The following is a 24,723-nucleotide window of genomic DNA, read 5'->3' as shown; positions in this document are numbered from 1 at the left end:
CACCTCTCCAGGTTGTCACCAGCACCCAGGGCAGACCATGGAGTCTTGGCCAGAGCTGCTGGGTCCAGGCTATGCCAAGAGCAGGGCTCTTGGTTTGCTGTGTGGTGATCAGGGTTGATTACAGCTTCCCTGCCAGAGCCACCAGCCTCTCTGCATCCTTGGAGTGCGGACAGGTAGCAGCAAATACCGTGGTGGACCTGGATGGCAGCCTGGACAAGGATAATCTGCTTTAAATGGGCTCCAAGAGTGAGGCAAGGTGTGAGAAGGGAGCAGAGGGTAAATGCTGGTAGCTCTGTCCCTCTACTGTGTGCTGCATGGAGCAGAGGTGAGCTGTAGGATGCATCCTGCCAGTGGCACCAGAGTGCTACAGCAGTGGCAGAAGCTATAGGGCGTGTGCTGGGCATGGTCCCGTGGGAAGGAGGAGCTTCCAGCCCGATTCTTCTGCTTCCTCCTGTCCCTGAGCCCAGCTGTGTGGGGCGTTACTCCTACCACAACTGAGACATCTCAGATTGTCCTGTGGAGCTTGCTATATATGACAGTGATCACATTCTTTTCTTACTGCAGAAGAGGCCTGGTATGCAGAACAGTTATGTAACACAAAATCTCACTTTTAGCGGCAAACACCTCAGCTTGCAGGAGGGTGAGAAAAAGCAGTAACAAGCTAAAGAGTTCAGGCACTGACCTGAGCCTGGCTGAGGCTCTGCAGTCACACCTAATACCAGGCCAACATTGCCAAGACCCCTGGTGGCCTTTCAGAACAGACCAACAGTGCATAGCAGTAGTGTGTGAGCTCCATAACAAGACATTCAGGAATGTTAGGGTTCAACAAACAGATATTTAATAGCTCTTAGGTAAAGGCCATGAATTTGTTATTTTATCACAAATTATACAATAAGAAGCTGTAAGTGAGCATATTGTAAGTCTCCTGATTCTGTTTGGGAGAGAAAATTGGTGATTTGCTTCCTCCTTACAGAAGTGTGGGCTAGTTTCAGGTGTAAGGGACCTCAGAGGTCTCTAGTCCACTCTTCTATTGGAGAAGTAACATGGGGAACATGCTTGTACATAGATTTTCTTACAGATGATTCAGTGAGAGTCTCACAGCTGAATTCCTCAAGAAGGAATAAACAGCTGATAATTGTTTTGTGCAGCAAAAAACAAGATTTGAAGACCTTAGCACTGGAAATCCTTAAATTTCTTCTATTCCTGAGGTTGTGAGCACCTTCTTTATGGTTCAGCAGCTGCAGGGCCTTTCTTTTTGCTCTCCTAAATCAAAGCTTAGCTTCTGTTAACAAACTTTGAGTGAAGGTTACCCTCTGACTAGATGCCCACATCACTCAGCTGCTTGCCTTAGTCATAGCAGATGAGCTGGATACAGATACGTGGGCCATAAGAGCACCTGTGGAATTTAGCCATTGTATAACTATACAGAAACATTAAACCCAGTGCATTAGCACACTTGAGTTTTATAGTTTCCTCCTGTAACTCCTCTTTGAAGAAAGGGATTTGAAATAAATATCAAGTTTCAGAAATAATTTTGTGTGGTTAATTAGGGTGTACAATTAGCAATCTGTATTGCTGGACATCTCAGCTCCTTTGTGAGCATAGAAAGAGTACTTCTCTTTAGCCTCTGTGATATATAGGCATAGCTCTGCAGCTGTCTCTCTCTCATCAAAGTCTTTGGTCATAGTGTTAACTGAATACTATATATTCACGAATTTATATATGAATATAAATAAATTCAATAGAATTTATAACCTAGTTCATGTCATTGATGCTCATATTAATAACATTATGTGTTCAATAATCCAACACAGGGAAAATGAATACAGATCACCTGCTCTCTAGGCACAGATTTTGTATGTTAGATATACTTGTTTCCACTGAACTCCATTCTTACCACAAAATGCTTCCAGGGTACCTCCTCGATACATCAGCTCTCAGGTGGCTCTGAAATAAGTGAAAAAAATATACATAATACCAAGTTATGTAAACACTGAAAAACTAACAGTGAATTTATTAAACACGAGGGGTTATTATTGAGAAGCAAGTGAAGAAAAATTCTGGAACAGAAAATAGGAATTTATTTTTTTTTACTATTTCTGTGCTACCATATCTTTGTGCTTTTTTTTTCCACTTTTTTTTTATTTTGGATACCGCATATGTTTGCTGTTTCTGTGTTTTCCTCCCTGCCATACCACATCTACCTTTTCTGATTCAATGAGAGTCAATTTTGCCAAGCACGCTTTCTCTGGCTGCTGCACTTTCTGATCATTTGTATGCAGAATGCAATCTATATGAATTAACTAGATCCTAAATATATATCAAATTCAACTTGAGTTTTCAGGTTTGCAAAATTACATTCCTGCCTCTGCTGATCCATCTGTGAGTGGGTACCATATGTCAGTTACTTTATCAGGAAGCTTCAGGGGGATCCATTAGAGAGAGTCCACAGCATAATTAGAAAAAAGAACATTTGTTTTCCCAGCTGGCCTGTTTTCATCCTTCCTCTTCGAATGTTCTGCTGGTTTCAATTAAGCTCACCATAGATGAACCAGCCTGGTAAACCTGGAGAACTAATTGCTTTAAGAACTTAATACCTTCCTTGCAAGGTAGATATTTTGCTATTGGTTCAGCTGTAAACCCCAAACTCCTCAAGAGGTGCTGTCACAAACTACTGTCTGGCTCTGTGGTCCACAGTGACACAGCACTATCCCATTAGGGTGAGCAGATGAACCTCAGCAAACCCCAGTGCTGGGGACATGCCCTTTTGGAAGGGCTCTGACTGAGAGAGTGGCCACACCAGTGGCCACAGCTCCACCTCCAGCCCCACGTCAGCATGTCATACACGACAGGACGTGGGGGAAGAAGCCAATCCCCATCCAACTCTTGAAATGCATTGTATTGGCAACGTCCCAGACTGACTGTCCTCCCCAGGTGGGAGTGACTTGAGGTACCACAGGACCCAGAGCAGAGTTGCTCGGCACTTCCCACTGCCTCTGGCCAGGCTGGTTACCCCTTTTCCATTTCCCATCCTGCTTGGAAAAAGGCAGCAGATGCCATGCAGACATCCTGCCAGGGCACAGGGCTCTGCATTTAGCTGCAGGATTAATATTTATCAGCTGGTTTTCCCTATTTCTCTTGTCCAAGATGAGAAGCCTGTGCACAAAGCATTTTATTTCATTAGGGAGTTCTTTGTTTTGGTCTGTTTTTTTAACCTTGTTTGTAGAGGTCATTCTCTGTTTACAGTAGAGAAAGCAAGGGCAAAATGTGCATCTGCTTTAGGAGCACAAAATGGCGGGTTCACAAAGCTCATCCTGAAGCCTTTGCTGGTCTAAAACAAGCTCTGCTGCCTCCTCAGATCAGTTTATCCTTAACATGGTGAGTGTGGATGTGACAGAGAAGACTTCTTGCCCTGAGGCTTGGCATGCTCTGTTGGACACCTTGGTGCTGGCTCACAAGGTGTCTGGGATTGTCCTGAGCCATCACACCCCATTCAGCTCTCCACAGAAAGCCCCAGCAGAGCTTGAAAGGTGGTCTGGGTGATCAGGTGTACCCACACATGCTGGAAAAACACTGATGACATGTGCAAGGAGATGGGATAGCACCAGGGTAGTTATGGCATGTATCTGCCCATCAGCCTCCCTCTACATGGTAGGGGACCACCTTTGTCTGCTCAGGGCCTGCCCTGGCAAGGGCACAACAGCATGCAGTGGAGACTGAGTGCCTTTGTGGCAGGAACTTGCCGCTGAGGGCTGTTCTCACTTCTTCTAAAAGACCCCAGCCTCCAGCTGAATTGGAGAAGAAGTAGGTGTGGAGGAGGATCAGGAAAGTTAAGTTTGGTGGGACAGGACAAGTGGCAGATATATGGGACAGCCATGCTGATCAGCCTCAGTCCCTCCTGGAGACACCCAAAGCATTTCCCTCACCAGTGGTTATGGCCTCCTTATGTTTTTGCTTATGCGAAACAGCAGCATCCCAACAAAGTGAAAGCACACTGTAGCCAAATTTGTAATGTTTGACTGTGTGTTCCTAAGCCTTTCTTGTTTGGAAGCAATTTACTCAGTGTGTTTCCCAGCTCAGGGGCATTAAAAACCTCCTCATCTTTTCTCTGCCTCTCTCCCACATGTGGTTTTCTGTCTGATGCACTTTGTACCTCCGTGTAGTGATGCTCTAGCATGTGATGTGATGATTTTAGAGCAATTTCAAGTTCAGCCTTGCTTTCCCAGGTCAGACTCTTCCTAGAGAAAATCCCATAGGAAGTGTGCCTTCATGCAATGCATCTCCAGAGAGCTTAGCAATGCAATAGATACAGACTGCCAGAAGTGCTTTGTTTTATTTATTTAAAGTAGGTGGGGTTTAGCTGCCAATATGCAAGTTTTGTTGTTTTTCACTTAGCATAATTACCATCTCCATAACTATGGAGATCCACAAGGAAATAAGGGAGGAACCATTATTTAGCTAAAGGGAGACAATAGCTGCTGATTAATAAGTCATGGGTGCTTGCTAGCTACTAAATTTTCATGTATTGCCTGCAAAGGTGTTAGAAATACAAATCAAAGGTTTGTTTTATTGGATTTAACTGAAGTTAGGATTTCAGGAGATGTCCCCCAGAAAACACTGTGTGTACTAATGAGACAAAGCCAAATTTCAGCTTATTTGTAGAACAGACACGTTGTGATTGCCCACTGCTCATCACAGGTTACCACAGCAGCACTCACTGGGGGAAGCAGAGCAGGATGCCTTGCTTCGCTGTGCTCTCAATTGAGTTTCCTTATGCCATTTACAGATGGATTACATTCAGACAGTGGAAATCAAATATTTATAAAATCATATTTAACTCATTACCTTGTGTTACAGTTGAGAATTTCAGGACCAAACAGTAACTCTGGCCTTGAAGAACGGTTGTCAGTGCCTGGCAACACAAGGCTGTGGGTCAGCAATAACAGTAGTCAGCCATAAGTAACTGAGTTTCATCAGGTTGATTTGTAAATGTGATTAAAACTTCAGAGAGCTCAAATAAACATCAGTGTCTTGATAAGTTAGTTAAGCTGGGTGTGGCAGGAGAAGTTTGCAAAGCTTATGTTGCTGTGTGTCGTTGGAGATTTGCCTTCTGTTGACCAAGGGGTTTGTGGACTTTTCATGGATCAGGTGGCATGAGGATTCACGCTGGATTTCTGCCGGCATGTGCTGTAAGTGAGGTACACGCTGCTGTGCAGAGGCTGAGGCCACATTTAACATCAGCCTGGCTTTTACACAACGTGTGGATGGGGTGTTCTTAGAAGAGATGCTCAGTGCTGGTGTTGGAGTCTCTGTGAAGGGCAAGGATCCACCAGGAGAATGCCAAGCATGCTGGGCCGAGAGCCACTTGGAGAAAGGAATGGGTATTTAATTGGGGTGTGATGCCTGTGCCCTGGTCTTTATGCCTTACATGATCTGGAAGCCTCTCCTTGTGTTTCAGAATAACTTCTTTTCTTCTCACCCCTTGTGCTTCTGTTTTCCTGATTGCTGCTGCAGGCCATTGGACGCCCACACATGCCAGCCTACTGGTCTCTGGGATTCCAGCTCTCCCGCTGGGGCTATGGCAGCCTTGATGTCTTAAAGGAAACCGTCGATCGCATGAAGCACTATGACATCCCATATGTGAGTCTGAATTTGTCACTGTGTGCTAATCTTACACTCTGAAGTGAGGTGAATAAAATTACAATGGAGGAAAAATAATTATCTTACACAGAGAATTGTAGAATAAAAGGACATTCATAATCTTACATAGTGGGTTTGTGTGTAATATCTTCATAATGCTTAAAAGAACAGTTAAAGTAGTCTGTGAATATGATGTTTAAGTGCTGCTCTTGGCTATATAGCAGGCAATTCTGGTGTGGATTTACTGTTGTGCCGTATGAGCATTTTAAAAACAAATAATGAAAAACAAACTTCTAATGCAGATCACTGCAAAATAGTTGCTAAACTAGGGCTCCTATGTACTCTTGTAGTCCACTACTAGGATTACAATTACAGTCTCTTAGGTTTCATTACATATGTTATTTGCCTTTTAGAATTACAGTTGCATACATTCTGATTTCAGTATCAAATACTTAAGTCATAGAATCATAGAATAGTTGGAGTTGGAAGAGACCATTAAAACCCATCTAATCCAAACCCTCTGCAATGAGCAGGAGCATCTTCAACTAATTCAGGTTGCTCAGAGTCCCATCCAACTTAATCTTCAGTGTTTCTAGGGATGAGGCATTCACCATATACCATGTGCAACCGCCTCATTATAAAAAGTTCCTTACTTATATCTAGTCTGAATCTACCCTCCTTTAGTTTACAACCATCACCCCTTCTCTTGTTGCTACAGATCCTACAAAAAAAGTCTGACTTCAACTTTCTTATAAGCCCCCTCAAGGTATTTAAACGCTTCAGTAAGTTTTCTCTGGAGCTTTCTCTTCTCCAGGCTAAACAGCCCTATCTGTCTCATACTGTCCTCATAGCAGAAGTGCTCCAGCCTCTCTGATCGTTTTTGTGGCTCTCCTCTAGACTTGCTCCAACAGATCCATTTTTTCCTGTCTGAGAGCTCCAGAGCTGGATGAAGTATTAATGTAATTTTTTACTTTAAAAATGTTTAGGATGTCCAACATTTTGATATTGACTACATGGAACGCCGCCTGGACTTTACCTATGATAAAGTGAATTTTGCTGGTCTGCCTGAGTTCATGAAGGAGATGAAGAAGAATGGAAAGCACAATGTTGTGATTCTGGTAAATTAATGATGTTGCTAATTGTTTCTTCATTTATAAGAACTATTCACAGCATAGTCTTCATAGCAGTACCTAGGTGCTAACACATGTATACTAATGTAGCAGATTTTCCATTTTCTCATATGTTGAGAAGAGCTGAAGAACAGTTTCTCACAGATTTAATTTTTAAAAGTCTTATCTTTATTTGATATCTCCATATCAATATCATCTCTATACCAAAACTTTAATTCTCTGTCACTTTTTCTCCACTCAGTTACAAGAAATTTTGCCTCTGAGTTGACATAGGATTGCTTTAATGCAAGTCTTTCCCTGAAATGAACAAATTAATTTAATACACATACAAAAATAGCTGAATAGTGGAAAAAATCTATACCAAATCACTCTGGAAGCTACTGACAACAATTCATGTTTCCTTGTACTTACTTTTTATCTAAGTTAATGTGGGAGGTAATTACTTGTATGCAAATTTGTGGAAAATGTATGTTGAACCTTTAACCAAAATTGGCATATGGCTAAATGAATTAATTTGGATACAAGTGAAAATTGGAGTTTTCCATCTTCCCCAGTGGATTTTCCCAACAAAATTTGCTTTTTCTCTCCAGTACTTCCCCGTACATGTCCTTGTGCCAAAATGACTCTCACAATAGCTAAGTGAGCTCCAATGGTGGCAAGAAAACTGGAGACCAATTTAATCGAAATTTAAGTAAAGATAAAAATAAATTAAGAAATTAAATAAAATCCATTAATAAATTCACAAGATCTTGCTCTCCAGGGTCCTCCAGCAGCTTAGCAGTAGGAGGGCTGCACTTCCCAGAGCAGGCTGCAGTTTGTTCTCCTGAACCACTGGGGACAAGAAAGAAGAAAAGCATTTTAAATTGCAGCAGGACAGATTCAAGGCAAACATTAGGGTAAAGCTGCCTGTCTGCAAGGTGAGCTGAGCAACAGCTGCTGGGGCCAGGGTCCCTCCCCAGGTGGGTGCTGTGAGCAGACCCAACAGATGCACCAGGTGTAGCTCAGGCTGAGCTGACCCACAGCCACAGGGTAAGGAGGAGACAACCCCATGGAGTTTCTCTCAGAACTTTTTGCTGTAACTGTAGTTTTGTAATCTGTTTTCCTACCTAAAAGGTGAGTTTATATCTTTCATTTGGGTACTACTGTCCTTACCTCCAGCTGCCAGTCTCTCACCCTTCTATTTTCTTTCTTGATACACCGACTCAAATAAGTGTATGCTCCCTCAGCCTTTCTCTGCTAGGCTAAACAAACACATTTACCTGCATTATACTGATGGCTCGTGCTTCTAAGGAGACCAGGATTCAGTTAATCCAACTGAATCACGATGGACAGGTCACTAATATTTAGACCCTAAGTCGATCCAGTCTTTTTAAAACAAGGGCCATGTTCCTCTTCTTGTCCTCGGGGTCCTGTCAAAGGCTTGTGGTGAGAGAGACTGAACAGCCGAGTCCTGAATTTGTTGTACAGTTGCTCTTTCACTTGTGCTGGTGTATCTGGAGTCAAGCAAGAATACTGCAGTTTCCTCATCTAAAAATCACATTATCTTGTTAAATAGATTAGGGCAGAAGTGCCTCCCTCCTGTCCTTATATTTTCCTCATAGTTTGTTGTGAATTTTAAAATGACTGAGGATGATGGACTAGTCAGCACCACAGAGAGCTATATCAATGTTTTCTTTTTAATTGGGAGTGTTCTGATAGTTTCATTAAAATTACCTTTTATTATTTGCCTAATCTTTGCTTTGGTGTACTATAATTCCGTTGACTACTAGGAATCTGAAACAAAACCCCGCAGCCCAAGTGATCAATTACATATCGATAATGGAAACAGCAGTCTATACAGTGAATGCTGCTTGCTAGCAATTTGTCCCTAAAGATACTTTCCCCTGAAGGTTCCATTCTGAGAAACTCAGAGGTGCAGCAGTGAAATCAGTTTTCATCAATGAAGGTTCAAGGCACAGCATTTAAATAGAAACAGATTACTAAGTGACTTTGATGGAGAGAAACTTTAAGACAAAAATAGACCCAAATTAACTGGATACATCATTGTAAATAACTAAGCAGTAGTGAGCACATGTGCTGTCAGGACTGATTGCTCTTTCTAACTGCCAGGCAGTTTGGGCTCTCAATAACCTCAATACCACTCTAAAAATGATCTAATCTCTTAGAGCTGTAACATCAAATAGAATGATATTTATTGGTTTATCTCGAAATAGGTTGCAAAATATTAATATAGGAGCAAAATGGGAGTTTGGGGTAGCTTTTCCTATGCAGTCTTGCCTTTCAGTAAATACATGGTAGTCATCTCTTTTTCATCAATGTTGGGATGTCTCCAGTTGTTTCACACTTGCTACTGGGTATGAAGCTACAGGCAAGCAGTCGTAGTTTATTGGGTGAGCCACATTTTCTTCTTCCTTATGAGTTTAATTTCAACAGCATTTTTAAAACCCTTTCAGTTTCTCAGATAGCATATTCTGCAGCAGTGCAAGGAGGTGTTGCTATATAAATCCAGCTGTTAGATGCAAGGAATATAGCAACTCTTAATTCATACAATGAGCTGATGGGAATTCAGATAGGGAGTATTTCATCTTTCCACTAACCTGTACCTAAGGCTTATCTTCTGCTCTAGTTCTTTAATCAAGCTTGTGAAAAAAGAACAAAAGCTGAGCCAGTCTGTCCTTCATTGTTTAAAAGTTAATGAGAAGTACAGACTGCACTGGTACTGAAGTTTTCTATTTTCACTTTATTACAGCTTTATTATGACATCTCTGTCAAAATCTGTCTGTTAGCATTCTTTAGTGATGTAAAGTATTCCCCTCAGTTGAGTTGGGAGCTGGAGCAGTGTGAAGGATTTAATTCCTAAGGGACAGGGAAGCCAAGCTGGGTGCAATCAAGGCAAGTGTAATCCAGTTGAATACTGAAAGAACAATTTTCTATTTAGATTCCCTTTAGGTAGTCACAGAAATGGGTGAGTTCCCTAAGTATAGTGGGCTGTTGCCTCCCTTACGTTGATTTCAGGGAGTGGGCTCTGACTGCAGCCAGTTAGTGTCATGGAAAACCTCAAGTAAATGGATTTGGGGAATGAGTTCCATCTACCTCATCTCAGACCATTTTGGTCGCAAGCAAAGTGCAGATCCTGGTGGCTGTAGGATTAACACTGGCAACCTGCCTGAGGATGGGACCCTGAACTCAGTTGTGCCACCATCACTGGGTGGCTGGTGCCACACCAGCAGGAGGTCTGCTCCCCATGCTTGCACCCAATGCTGAGAGCCCTCTGTGACTATAGTCATGCTGAGAGTTGCATGGCTCCATGACTGGAGCCTCTAAGTGCAGCCCTTCAGCACTTCTCTCTCCTGATCTCTTTCAGAGACCACCTCTGTTTAGGGGAAATTGTGACTCTGCATGTCAGCACCTGGTCATCATCACTGCACTAAATAATTGTGCATGCTTCAGCTGTGTCAGAACAAATATATTCTTTAGAAACAAAGACATTCTGAAGTAACAATGACTACATTGAAAAATGATAAACTAATTTACTAAAGAGGATCTTTAATGAAAGAGCTTGTATACCATCTATTAAATTATACTAAAAATAGAAACAGCTAGGAGTGACATAAGTGACTAAATACTTAAAAGTCAAGAGCAACATGCTCATGATTCAAAATAATGCTAGATATCTTTAACGTTTTTACGTCCAATTGTGTGAGCTGTAGAGGCAAAAATTTCCAGAGATGAGTTTTTATGGATGTGCATCAAAATATATGTTTGGGATGACGCCACAGGTGGAAGTGCAACAGTCTAGGTACGTGCTGGCTGCTCCCAGGTCTTTAGGCAGTCAGCTGGACTTAAGGATGCTCAGCACTTCTTCCCAAAAATGTTGATAAAAAGATGAGTGAAGATTTAACAGGCATGAAACTCCTTCCCCACAAACAACCCTTGCATGCATGGAGAGGTTCTGTTTTCTTTAGGGCAATACTAAACCTGAATAATGTATTAGATTTATGCACTGGAACAGCCTTTCAGCTGAAGGAAACCGTAAATTTGGATTAGGAGTAGCTAATTAAGCTGACTTCTTCTGGCCTTCAAGTCCCTTGAGAGACATCTTTACCACAATTATAAGACAGCTATTGCTGATGGACAGTTTTCTCTTTTGCAAAGTTGGACTATCGAACAAGTTAAATATGTAATGGACATTTATAGTCCTTATGGAGGTGACACTAATGCTAGATGAAGTTAAACAGAATTTTGCACTTAAAATAGAGATTTAGCTGTACCTTTTGTTGTTGAGTTATGGGAGAATATACTTCTCTCACGAGGGCCGTAGTTATTAGAGGGCTCACAAATAAATCAGGCAATTAATTCAGGTATTTAAATGAAATTTAAAGCAAGTCTTTAAAGCAGCTTAGAATTTGGGGTCCAATATTTTTTTCTTCTTAAGACATTTATTAGTTATACTTCTATCACGTTTTTATTGAAGTTCACGTAAATTATTGCACAGGCTATAACTGAGTGGAAGAATTGCTTTGTCAGTTTTTTTCTCCATTGTGTTTCATAACTGAAAGGTTTTGCCTTAAGCAGAACCTGAGGAAGTAAGATTTTCTAAGGAGAAAGTAAAGAATTCCTTTCTAAAATGTCTGTAGTCTTCATCTGTTCTAAAAAACACAAAACAGATACAGGCTTCCAATTAGGAATGTATTGCAAAGTGCACTTACTCCTGTTGGTTGCAGCTGACTGCTGAGCAGAGCTGCAGAGTACCTTTTCATTCACTGGCATCTCAAAGTATTCCTAACTTTATTCCTTTCCAGCATGGTGGGTGGACCTCTATCATTCCCAAGAGCTGATCATGCTTGCTTTGAATCAGCTTGGTGTCTACTGATGGTCATCCTGATGCAGAGAATGTGTTGATGTCAGTATCACTGGCAGCAGTGGGAGGTGGTGACCACCCCAAGCAGTGGAAGGGGGCAGGAAGAACAAGCTGTGGGGTGTAAAATGCTGTGGTCTTGGTGCCTGGGGAGAACAGAGGTGCAAGGCACCACAGGCAGTTGTGAATTGGGTTACTCTACATTAGACTGGCATGAGACATCCTTGTCCAGCATTGTTGTGGAATGAAGGGGTACCAGGGCCCTTTTGAAGTTAGAGGTGCCCAACTTCAAGCCCCTTGAAAAGTTTTAGTTGTTCAGCACCGAGCTGTTGATGCCGAGGCAACTGGAATAAGGATTGCCTTGGAGGAAACCTGGAGGTGCTCAAGTGGGAATGCCCAGCATAGACCCAGCCACAGCAGAGACCTTGGTGGGGCAATAAAATGTAGTGCCTCTGTAAAATAATTTGAGTGTAGAAGGTCTCATAAAAAATAAAAATAAGGGTATTTAGTAATTTCACATGGCTTTTGCCATACACAAGAAATACTCATGACATATCCTTAATGACTTTTTCTAAATTATTATGTGCTCTCAAATGTTATTAAATTTTAATGTTGTTTTCTTGCAATATTTTTGCAATCAGCATTAAGAACATAGTCCAAAATTTTCTAAAATATACAAATAGAAGAGTAATTGTTACCTCTGGGATTTCAATAAAGGAACTGTGATCGCTGTTTTCAGGACCCTTTCATAACCAAGGATGAGGAGCCAGGCACTTACAGACCTTATGAACTCGGCCAGGAAATGGGAGTATGGGTGAACAACTCTGATGGTGTGACTCCTGCTGTTGGGCGGGTGAGTTTTTTAATTTTGTGAGCATTTTGTCTGGTGCTGCTTCAAAACAATAAAGCAGCAGTGTAATAGAAATGAGAAAATAACTGGGATTTACCTATGTAACCCTTAGGCCTGGCCTCCTGGAGATTCCGTGTTTCCTGACTACACCAACCCCAGGACAGTGGAATGGTGGACCCAATTGTGTCTGGAGTTTAAGGATGTCCTTGACTACGATGGGATCTGGATTGTATGTCTCATTATATCTGTCCTCCCTTCTTTATAAAAAAGAAAATGAAGATTTCCAACATGTCTTTCTCTCTTTATTAAAGGATATGAATGAACCATCCAATTTCATGAGAGGCCAGTATCCTGGATGTGCAGATAATGAAATCAATAATCCTCCTTATATTCCTAGTAAGTATAATAGTATAATTTTATTGACATTGATTATTTATTAATATTATCATTTTTATTTCTATTTAATATAATACAATATAATCTTTTATAATAATATTAATATTATAAATTCACTGTGGTTGGTTGGTTTTCTTGTTTTCTTTTAAACCTGGATAGGCTATATTTTAGGGGGAAAAAAGTCCATTCTCTCATTTTCCATCTTTCCCTGCCTGTTCTGTATGTTCAGTTACATATTTGTTCAAGATTCCAGTGGTTCAGCTTTGATGGAGTATCAGAAACACGCACTTTCCTCTGTCCAAGGTTCTGCCTCATAACAGGACTAGAAAAATGACCTTTCCTGCCATTCTCTGAGCGACTGGTCAACATCAGAAAAAGGACAAGATACCTATATACTGTAACTCAGCTACAGACTTATTATGGAGGGAGTAACCCTTCTGCCTTTCCACGGCTAGTCTCAGAGATAGGCAGTCTCTGCCTTCTCACAAACTATGGCAAGGGAGATGGTATCTCCCTGGTGCCTTACTTCAGTGTTTCTTTTCTCATAGGAAAGAAATTTTCACTGTATTATTAGAAATGGGCTAAAAATAACTTTTAAAATGTATAAGCCTATGGGAGACTTAAAGGAATGGGAAAATTTCTTCCAGTAGCTGAATTAATGATATGCTTATTCTTCCCCAGGAAGCCACAAGTACCTATGATTATTGCCAGTGGTGTGGTAGTTAATCCAGCCAACATTTCCCCAGGAAAGCCCAGCTGCCTGAGCAATGTTAATATGCAGAGGGAAGCTGATACATGAGAGTTGGAGTATTGGAAATGTCCCCTTTTTCTCTTCAGGTGTTTTTAGTCTCATGAGAATTCTAAATTTACTTTATTAAATGGCAATTTTTAATTTTTTTTTTTTTTTTTTACTTTGAATATAAGACAAACATAAACATAACAAAAGCACATAAACATAACAAAATATTAGAGACTGTAAATTTTTGAAAGCAGAACTTTTAATGATGATTTTGGTGTTTTCTCTCTTTGTGGGGTAATCACTGCATACTGACCCCGTGGGTCTTGACCAGGAACTGATGACAGTTTCCACCTTGGCCTTAAATTTATTTTTTGTCAGCCTTTAGAGCTGCAAAACAGATGTGAGACACTGGGTAAACTGGCTGAAAGAGCAGAGCTCCCTTTACATCCCAAATAAAGGACTGAGAGTGAACCCATGCAGTGGCTTCTGAGCCGTGCAGCTGAGCTTTGTGAAGATTAGTACTGAAGTCTGAGTAGAAGGGACTCAGACCAGGAGGCCTACATGACATGTAAGGACACTGAGAGATCCTGAAGACAGGTGTGTTTTGAGCCCAGTTTCTCTGACTTGGCTCATGCACATGTGCCCCTGCTTCTGCTTGTGACTCACAGTGTTAGAATAATGGAGTATAATGAATATAATGGAATCATAGATGTGTTTGTGTTAGAAGGGACTTTCAAAACCATCTTGTTCCAGGCCCCCTACCATGGGCACCAAACCAAAATGCTTTCTCAAAATGGTTTCTCAAAATGCTATCCATCCTGGCCTTGAACGCTTCCAGGTATGGGGCACCCACAGCTTCTCTGGTAGCCTGTTTCAGTGTTTCACCATCCTCACAGGAAAGAATTTCTTCCTTGTATCTAATATAAACATACTCTCTTTTACCATTACCCTCTGTCCTATCACTCCATGCCCTTTCTAAAAGTCCCTCTCCAGCTTCTTGTAGGTCCCACTTAGGTACCAGAAGGCTGCTCTAAGAGACTTCCCTGGTATTGATCTCCCTTCTGCTGCTAGAAGCCCTAGGCATTACATCCCAGCATGTAGGGAATCTATTTTGTATCAGTGTTTAAGGGCTTTCTTTTCTATTTCACTTTATAGAATAGGTGCATGTTCTTAGGTGTCCAAGCCCTTGACTTACATAGGTATGAGAGGTGACCTAAGCTTTTTAGTCCAGTAAGACATTAGAACCTTCCTGGGGTTAGCACAGTTTTGGGAGCTCACTATCGTCTTAGGTGATTTCATCTGTGCAAGTCCCAGTCTCAGGCTTTTTATCAGTGTAGCCTTCAACCTCCTTACCTAAATTTTATACCATCATTACACATAACCGTGGTTTGAACTTCTAAGGCCAGATGTCCTTCAAATCAATTTTCTATAAAACACTTTATACTGAAGATTAATATGCAATTGTAAAATTATCAGTATTACTGAGACAGAATACAGAATACTCAGAATAAGAATGAAGCATGAACCTGTGATTCATGTGGTAGCATTTTCTCTCCTATCTCACCTTAAATTTATGGGGCTAATAATCAAGAACCACTAGGACTTTAAGCGTGACTTTCTTGGAAACTTAGAGTCTTCTTCAAAGACATATCGGTCAAAGTGACTTGGAAATTGCCTATAAATTAAGTTATTTCTGATGTAGATCACCCACACTGGAGTCTGTGTCTAAAGATCCAAACACAAGGACTGTAGCTGTAGTGGCACAGCAGGGCTGAGGGTTTCAGGTGCATAGAAATTGTGATTATGAACTGCAACCACACAGGAAGTGCAATTAGACAGAGAGATTGCTTTTTCATGGAGAAATACTTACAATAGTACATGCACCCAATTAAGCATGAAAAAAAAAGAATTTTTGAGAATTCACTTTCTATTTCATTTTGATAGAATTTTATAATATTTGCAACTCCATCTCTAAAAATAAATATAATGCTGTCTTGTTTGAAAGACAGGTGTCTGCTAAGGAAAGCAGGAGCCTCCCTAGGAATGAAAAATGTAAACCTCCTGCCTCTGAATTATTTTAATTTTGAAATTGAGGGGATCTCAGGCAAAGACAACTTAGCAACTTACGGGAGAAAATTCCCAAAGTAAAAGGGAATAAAAGAAAAGAAACCTAACCCCCAATAAATGTATAAACATCTGACCTGCCCAATTCCTGCTGAACTTCATGTGGCATTGTCATGGTGGTTACCTGAAGGAAATTTTTTTTGCACCAAATGGGCTTTGCCAACATCTCTTTTATATGGAATCAAAGACCAGGCAGCATCTGTACAATAATTTTGCTGTTAACTAAGATTTGTCATTGTGTAAAATAATATATTCTTAACTCAGTGAAGCAGGAATTTTCTTTCTATTACTTACTGAATACATGACACCTGTACAGATGTTTTGAATTATTGGACATAGAACTTGTAATTAATTATCAGTGTTTACTCAGTCCTCTTCCACCTCCAAGGCCATGTGCCTGTCTGCAACCATTTGTGCCTATGTGCTAACCTCAAATCACTGCAGGTTCAGCACTGCAGTGTTTCCTCTTCCCAAGTCTTTTGTTGTTTTCACCCCTGAATGTGTAGAAATGGGAAGAGATTTGAGTTGTGATGTATATGATTTTACAGTGGTTTATATCGTTCTCAGGAATCTCTGATCGCTCCCTGGCAGAAAAGACACTGTGTCCTGACTCCAAGACTTACCTTGGAGACCATTACAACACACACTCCCTCTTTGGCTGGGCACAGACAGAACCAACTTTCAAGTAAGTTTCCTAAATATTTCTAGTCGGATTCCAGGTGATTAAAATGCTTTTTAAAAGCCACTGATGTTACCTGGAAAATCTGTAGTAGTATTTAATCAGAGACAAACCCATGTTTCGTTTCATTGTTTGCCATTTTGTAAGAAGTTGCAAGAAAACCTTGGAACAAGGAGCAGAATCCTTTCAAGTTTTACTTTTCTCATCTAAATCAGAATGTATGGGTAGGGCCTGACTTTTAAGCTGCTGCTTTTGTATGTCTAGAGCAAGATGCCTCCTGTACTCTGTTAGAGCTTCTCATAAGCATTTGCAGCAGAAGCAGCCTTTGTGTGGTGTCAGGGGTATTTATCTGTCCCTTTACTATTGTGGTAGAGGAGTTTCTGTCACTGTCAGTGGAGAATCCAAACTGTACAGGTCCCCTGGCTGCTTCTGGAGCTGCCTCTGGCTCCTGGCAGACAGTGTTTTGCAAATTAGCTTGGGGCTCAGTTGGTTCAAGAGGTTAGAGCTGCATTGCAGCACAGTTGCTGTCAGCTTCTGTAAAACTCATTTTGCAGCTGGGAAGCACTCAAACTAGCTTACGCAGGCAGACTGTTGCTGTGGAAAGCTAGCTGTAGGATTAAATGAAATGGGCAAATCATGCCTTTTCCAGCAGGAATTGAGCTAAAACACTGGGAAATTTAATACCATAATGGAACAGCCAAAGCAGGGGTCCATGTGTAGCCTGTTTCAGCATTTAGCACTCATTTTCAGAAGCTGGATTCTGATAACATCCAGAGGACATGGTTAAGTGAGCCTAATTCTGGTGTTGATGCATTTGTATTTTATATGCCAAGTCCAGGGCAAGGGAAGCCCTGGGAAAAACCAGAAGTTTGCCAGCTCTTATGGGCCTGGCTGAAGCACAATTCTGCTTTTGAGAGAAAGAACAGGAAGCCCTTGAACCTGGGACTTCTTACCATGGTTTTTGAGCCCCTATTCCCTAGTCTTCGAAGAGATCCTCCCAACAAACTTGTTTTGCTCAACCAGATGTGGAGAAGACCACCAAAAGTATATGCAGAGGTTGATTTTTTTGCAAAGCTGGGAAACTTTGGTGAAGTATTTTTCATACATATTCATTTGGGTTTCTCAAATACATTTCTTTTCAAGGCTGGTTGTATATTCTTTCTGCAGTCACTCTTCGCAAAGAATATATTAAATGAAATTACTGACAGGAATGTTTAGCACCCAGCATCAAATGCAAGATTTTGGATGAAAATTAATGACAATTTCATAATCGTATTAAAAAAAAAAAACCAATTCTAAGAATTATTCTAAGGCAGACGGAGAATAGGAAATGTGTCATCTGGCTTATGTCAAATGGTTTGAATTTGAATGCATAAACTAGCAGCAATCACTTTGTGTATAGCTTAATGCCAAGAGTTATTTGCACATGATATTCTGTAAATAATTCAAATCAACAAATGCATTTGACAGCATTACGACCTGTTCTATAATAGTTCATGAAAGACTGAAATTATTCAATAAATTACTTGTTACAAATTGTTTATGCAGCTTTGGATCATAGTTGAGTTGATCTGATACTGCCCTCATTAGCACCTGTATTTGCAAATGGAGCCAAAGACAGCCAGAAGAGAGCATTCCTGCTCAAGATATCCAGGAAAGGCTCCAGAATAACATTCATACAAAGCACATGGAGACTTGTGCAGTTACTGGCCCAACAGTGCTCCTGCAAACCAGAACCAGCAGGTCCCTCATGGTTCAAGGATTGCACCTCTTGCTGCATATGACCCCTAAGGTTAATACATTCAGTCTTCCATGAAAGCTGTTGGTTTGGTTTTTTTTTTGCTTCAGAAGCAAGTGTTGAAGAACTTTAAAGTCTGTGTGCCATTAAAGACCCAAGAGCAAACACTGGGCCATTATGGATACAGGTGAAGGAACACTTGATGAAATCTCATTAAGAAAAGGGAGATATAAGTAGATGGTGAACAACATGATTAATATTTCATGCTAGAATTTCCCAGAGAGTTTAAATTGTGTTGCCCAAATCATATTAAAGCAGAGTTGAATCTGAGTTCCTGGAATATAAAATACTGCAATTCATAATTGCATACAAAGAGCATCCTAGAGCATCCAAAATTCCGAGGAATTTTGTAATTGATTTGTTAGTAAGGCACATTCCTTGATTTCTGGTGATGCAGCAAAATTATTTTCAAAAAGCCAAGATAAATTCATTGTACCACTAATTCTGTAATGAAACCTCATATATCAAAAAAGACAGGAAACTAGAGAAAATACTACAAGGATGGGGTGGCATTTTGAATGATTACAGGTTTTTTTTCTGTATTGATTATTTATTTTTTATAAGATTTTTAGATATATTTTTGATATTTTTGTGTAGTTTTGATTTTTTGGGTTTTGTGTTTTGTTGGGGGTTTTTAGGTTTTTAATTCCTGAGTATTGGACCTTTATTTGCCAATAGAAATCTCTAAATAAATCCTGTATTGAAAAAAAAAACAAAACTATTATATTGGTTTTTAGGAATTCATTGGACACCTAATTAAATATACTAGTGTAGAAAATTATAATTTGAATTTTCATTTTGAGATGTTGCTGAGAATAAATTAAACAGAAATTATTATTTAGGAAGATGAAAATACCTGAGACAAATTGTTTAGCGAATCAAATAGATTTTTTTTTGTTTAGTTTTGGCCACTGTGTAAATCTTCCTTTTATTTGCAGTTTTGCAGCCACATTTTCATGTGAGTAGGGATCACAGTAATAATTGTTTCATGAATAATACTCTCTCAGGTAAAATTGTGCCTGAATTATAAGGTGTTTTGTTTACCACTCCTGTTTTTGAAGATCTTGTTGCATTTCTTTGCAGTGTTGTCCAGCAGGCAACTGGAAAGCGGGCATTTGTCTTGAGTCGGTCCACGTTCGTGGGCAGTGGGAAGCACAGCGCTCACTGGCTCGGTGACAACTTCTCTCAGTGGAAGGACCTGCGCCGCTCAGTCGTTGGAATCCTGGAATTCAACCTCTTTGGCATTCCCTATGTAAGTCTGCTGTCCTCTGGGCAGGTGCTGGCTTATACACAATATCACTTCAAATTAACTCAAATGTTTTCTGAAAGAAGCCACTTGAGGTGGCCAGCAGTAACAGCCTGCACAGCCTAAGGATCTGCAGATTAAAAGGCTAAATGTCAGTCTTGGCTGCTGAAGGGAAACAAAAACAGCACTGCAAGATTCGGACTGACTTAATGCATGCCATCCAAATCCCATCTCTTTGTATTATGTATTCTATGATTATGGCCCCTTCATATATTTCTGGGTTTGCAAGTTGGGATGGAGAATTTGTAGATTTATTGAAATACAGTCGGATCTTCCACAGTGAACTTAGTGCTCTAGGAGACAGTACCACCTCAGTCATATACATACATACATACATACATATACAGTCATATCAGTCAGATACAGAAAAATTTGTATCATTATAGAACATTCTTATAAAGTAATTAGAAACAGGGATGTCTTTCCAAAAATACTTTTATTAGCAAATTTCTGTAGTCTCTCATTTTTGGGCCTCAGTCACAATCACAAACACAATTTTGTTTTTCTTTAGGTTGGTGCTGATATCTGTGGGTTTAACTACAACACTACCTATGAACTCTGCCTGCGCTGGATGCAGCTTGGCTCTTTCTATCCATTTTCCAGAAATCACAATGCAGAGGGAAACAGTGTAAGTAAACAAAGTTACATAAAGCTGTAGCCTATGATTATAATTATGCGGACAGTCATTTGTATTACTTTCTCCAAAATTAACCTGCCATTCTTGGGTAAACTGGAGCACTGGGTGAAAAGGAGTGCTGCACCAAGAGCAGGAACTATACAGTGAAATGTAAATTTTTCCCATCCATAATGTCAAGATAACATAGAAACACTGGTCTTCTCACACTGTTGGTAAAAATTCATCTGTTTCATCTTTTACCTGCTGAAGTCCAGGTTTTATTTAAGAGCCAGTGAGTGTCAGTGTGTCTTCCTACTCCCTTGATTGCTAAACTTTTGTTTCAATAATTCCATAATTATAGTATGTATTGCAGGGAGGGGAGAGAGATCGTTATACACCATCCTTGCTGTTTAAAAGCAAGTTACAAACATGTGAGAATTCCAAGGAGAGGCACCAATAGTGACATCATTATCAGCCAGGAGGCAACCAAGGCCAAAAAGGCTAATGGGCCCATGAGATGAATGAAAAAGTGCAGCCTTAATCCAGATCCATGCCCTGGTTTCAACATCATGAAAGTCCTTTAAAGACTTGCTCCAAAGAGAAAGAAGTATCAAGTAATTTCTAGCTATGAAGGTTGAAGGTCTTGCAGTCTTTGTAATTATTCTGTGTTTATCTGCAACTGTGATGAAATGGTTCTGCTTGTTCAAGAAATGTTTGGGTTTTTTTCCTTCTGTAAACTAATTGGTGCAATGCTGGAGCTAAGGTTATTTGCTAATCTTCAGTTTCTTTGAAGTTGCATCATCAAAATGCTGCAACATTTACACTCTCAAGCAGACCTTTGTCTCTGCACCAAAGTATGATGGATGTTCAGCAATTGGGTAAATGCAAGAATAGTAAACTACAATACTATCATTAAGAGGGTCAGGAATTAACCTGTAGATCCCTGAGGTGTTTCTTTGTAGGAGAACAAGCATTTGTGTGGTATTTCCTGTTGCTGTTGTGAAATATTTTCTATTTGCCTCTCCACTAAAGTTAGCATCTATATCTGTATCTATCTATCTATATCTATATCTATATCATCTATATCTATATTTGAGCATAGACTCTGCAAACAGAGTCTGACCTGAGTGAGTGGATATAAATCTCATATGTACAATTTAATAAACAAGAAGAGAGCAATGGGTCTATAATGGGTGGTGCAACTCAGAGATATATTTGGATTACTTAAATCCATTTGAAATATTGTGTTCACAGAAAGAAATGAACGGGCATTTTGGGTGACTCAGCATCACCTAAGAAGTCTGACTGTTTTTTTGTGAATTTAAGCAGTGTTTGTACAGTGTCAAAACACTGGTAAAAATATAGTGCAATTTTTGAAATAATAGATGGATGCTCTGGAGCTCAGAGCCACCAGGGAGTATTCTTAGTGAGTAATTCTGACGTAAACATACTAATGGTGAAATTTTACTTAATATTGAATTTAATTAATATTAGGTTAGTGTTAAAATCTTAAATACCCACTTTGCCCAATTAATGGTATATTTCAAACAGTTTAATTAATATTTTTCTTGTCTGAAAAGCACTAGATAATATAAAAAGCATTGTTACTTCTGTTACTTTTGCGTTTCATTATCCTTGGAATTCATCATATAGTCTTCAGCTGTAGTGAGAAAATTGAGTACTCTGGAACGATTTCATGAAGGAGAAAGGGAGCCATGTGACTGTAAGCTGGCTGTTTAGCACTGGAGAGGTGGAGAGGAGGAATTAAAGGAGATGTAACTCTTCCCTGTATCAGCACTGCCCTTGGCTGCATGCTCTGCCTGCCATCCCAGGGCAGAGTCAGGGTTGCGCTGGAGTAAACCCAAAGGCAGCCAGTGAATACAGACTGCTCCAGCCTGCCCGCTTCATGGTGTGACCCAGTGCATGCCCTGCACAGGAGAGTACTGAGGGGCACTGCTGATGTGTGGCTGTACTGTCAGTCAGGGCATCCTAAAGTGGAGCACACAGGAGGAGAAATCAAGTTTCTTGAATGGATGAAATGTCTTTTGTACCACACACAGTGACTTGGGTCACGCCTGTTGGCTTCTGCAGAGTTATGAGTTTACTCTTTCAAGTAGACTTGCCTTTATATTTGTGGCCAATGTAATTACACTTTTGACTTTAATCTGCAGATTATCAGTCTTCCCTCTTTCCTGTGTTTCATCTCCTTTGTCTGAGAGGGCTTGCATCTCCAAGATGAATTAATTTCTAGAGGCAGGCTATCTATTCCTGAGCACAGATATGGACCCGAGATTCCCTCTCCTCACAAGGTTAGAGGTGGTTGCAGAGGGCTCACATACATTATGGTGGGGCCTGATCTTTTTGAGCTCACTGGAATTTTTCAAGTTCAGAATTTTATACGAATTTTAGTTGGGAATAGTGTATGTTGTTCTTAATATATCTTGCAGTTTGCAAATGACTGCTTTTTCTTATTTAAACGCTCACTTCCTTAGCATCATGCCAGCCACAGCTCTCTTATGTTGCACACTGCTTCTCTGATGAGTTTGTTTCAATGCTCAGTACAAATCTAAGCTTTTCCTGAACAGGAACAAGACCCAGCCGTGTTTGGAGATGCTTTTGCCAAGATATCTCGTGCTACACTTCGGATCAGATACTCTCTGCTCCCATACTTATACACCCTGTTCTACGAGTCTCACGTTTACGGAGGCACAGTGGTGCGGTCACTGATGCACGAGTGAGTTTGGAGTCCCTTTTTTTATTGTAATTTGCTGAAAAAGTAGATGAGCTCTTATATATGTACTGGTTGATATCCTTAGGAGAACAGTCACAGTATTATTATTGCATGCTCTCTTTTAAAAAAGACCAGTTGAACAGTTAAATCAATCAAGTTATATGCACAAAGATAATATCTGCAATAATTTCCATTAATATATAACCTGTATTTGTTTCCAGTGGGGGAAAAAAGACAAACTTACGAAAGAAGAATTATGAAAATTTTTAGTCTTAGGCAAATATATAGGTCTTTTTTATTTCAAAAATGAGAGTCACATACCTGTATTTTCTGTATTTGAATGAAATCAATGAAATCTGTATTCTGATCCAGAATGCTAAAAGGCCTCATACAGAGAGTCCAATGATCCAAAGCATTTGGGGTTTTTTTCCAATTTAGCACTTACATCTGCATGCTATCTATGAAATCCACATCTGTGTCCACAAATTACACAGAGAAAACAGAGATAGAGATGTTTGAGTGTAGAAGCAGGTGCAAAACTGAGATTAATAAACACGGACTGAAAAGCCTCTTTGAAAATTAAACTCAGATTATTGGAACAACTAATTTTCTCTTTTTGGAAGAAACAGGAATCCAGCTGAGGTTTAGTTTCCCTGTCCTCATCTTTTAATTAGTTTTTTACCTGCTTTTGGTTCATTTTCTACTTCAGAATGCTTTATGCAAAGACTTGAGTGAAAGGAGTGCAAACAATACATATGAAAGCCTAATGCTCTGCCACAATTTCATTTCATTGGTGCAGGCTACGTCACAGACTGACTAATGTTCTTTTTTTCCACTTTAGGTTAAAAACATTCTGGTTAAAGAGTAAGGCATTTTTTGCAAGTTAAACTGAGGTTGCACTGAAGTGCAGACTATTCAAATATGGAAAGGATAACCACAAAATCTGTTTTTCTTACTCAGCATAATGGTTAATTGATAGATTTTAAAAGCACTATTGTTCCTCTTTCTACTTGGCAACGTCATTTTACTAGAAAATATTATAGGTGCTCATAGCTTACAATTGGCTATATGCTATTTCATTTTAGGTCTATTTTTTGCTTAATATTATTTATGTTAATTTTGGAAATGCCAAAGTTAATTTTGGCATTAATATAGCTAATCTCTGCTAATACAGAATTACTTCAGTGTCATTAAAGCCTCCTTTCTGACCATTACCAGCATACCATATGCACATTGGCAGATTTCCAAATTTGTTTCAATTGGAGTTGTAGAGCAGTCTCAGATGTACCAGCAGAGGCTTCTCCTGGATGAAACTGAGCTGAGAGGTTCACTACAGACACTGATGGGAGCTTAGTCAGCAGGACCAGGGTGGGATTACTCGGAATTAATCCCTCTCAAATGCATGTAAGTAGGGTGGGCACCAGGAGATCAACACAAACTGTTGACTTCCCCAGTGTCCCTACTGGCATCCTAGTCCCATCACTTGCTAATGTTGCCATAACTAGATCCTAAAATGGCTTAGAAGAGTTTCTTACTACTACTAGTTAATTCTGGTTACTATTATTCGCTGCTATTACTTAATGTGTATTTCTTACTATTTCTAATTAATATTAAGCGGTTTCGTAGTGGGTCTGCCCACATAGAGAAAATGCTAACAAATGCTAACAGGAGGAGAAATGTGGGAGTTTGAGAAAGAGAACTGAAACAGAATTTTCAGTGTATGGATGATGGAAGTTTACATCAACCTTGCCTCTTACTTGTAAAAAATATGAAGGAAAACCAAAAAACACCTGCATTAGTTTTTCAGGTGAAATTCTTATGGGTTCAGAGTTCTCACCCTGAGAACAACTGTACCC

The 24,723-nt window shown here is 40.0% G+C and overlaps 1 protein-coding gene across 1 annotated transcript in view; it reads left to right on the top strand.

The window, feature by feature from the left end:
• LOC131592102 (maltase-glucoamylase-like) overlaps positions 1-24,723 on the top strand; it is a 60,378-nt gene that overhangs the window by 20,757 nt on the left and 14,898 nt on the right. The window contains exons 8-16 of the mRNA XM_058863378.1: positions 5,515-5,640; positions 6,627-6,758; positions 12,368-12,481; positions 12,591-12,707; positions 12,790-12,874; positions 16,305-16,422; positions 19,298-19,466; positions 20,032-20,148; positions 22,722-22,870. Coding sequence (XP_058719361.1) covers positions 5,515-5,640; positions 6,627-6,758; positions 12,368-12,481; positions 12,591-12,707; positions 12,790-12,874; positions 16,305-16,422; positions 19,298-19,466; positions 20,032-20,148; positions 22,722-22,870 — 1,127 coding nt within the window. The remainder of the gene's footprint in view (positions 1-5,514; positions 5,641-6,626; positions 6,759-12,367; positions 12,482-12,590; positions 12,708-12,789; positions 12,875-16,304; positions 16,423-19,297; positions 19,467-20,031; positions 20,149-22,721; positions 22,871-24,723) is intronic.

The sequence above is a fragment of the Poecile atricapillus genome, chromosome W, assembly GCF_030490865.1.
Source record: "Poecile atricapillus isolate bPoeAtr1 chromosome W, bPoeAtr1.hap1, whole genome shotgun sequence".
Lineage (NCBI taxonomy): Eukaryota > Metazoa > Chordata > Aves > Passeriformes > Paridae > Poecile > Poecile atricapillus.
The sequence above is the reverse complement of the archived record's forward strand: the minus strand, read 5'-3'. Positions and strand labels throughout refer to the sequence as shown.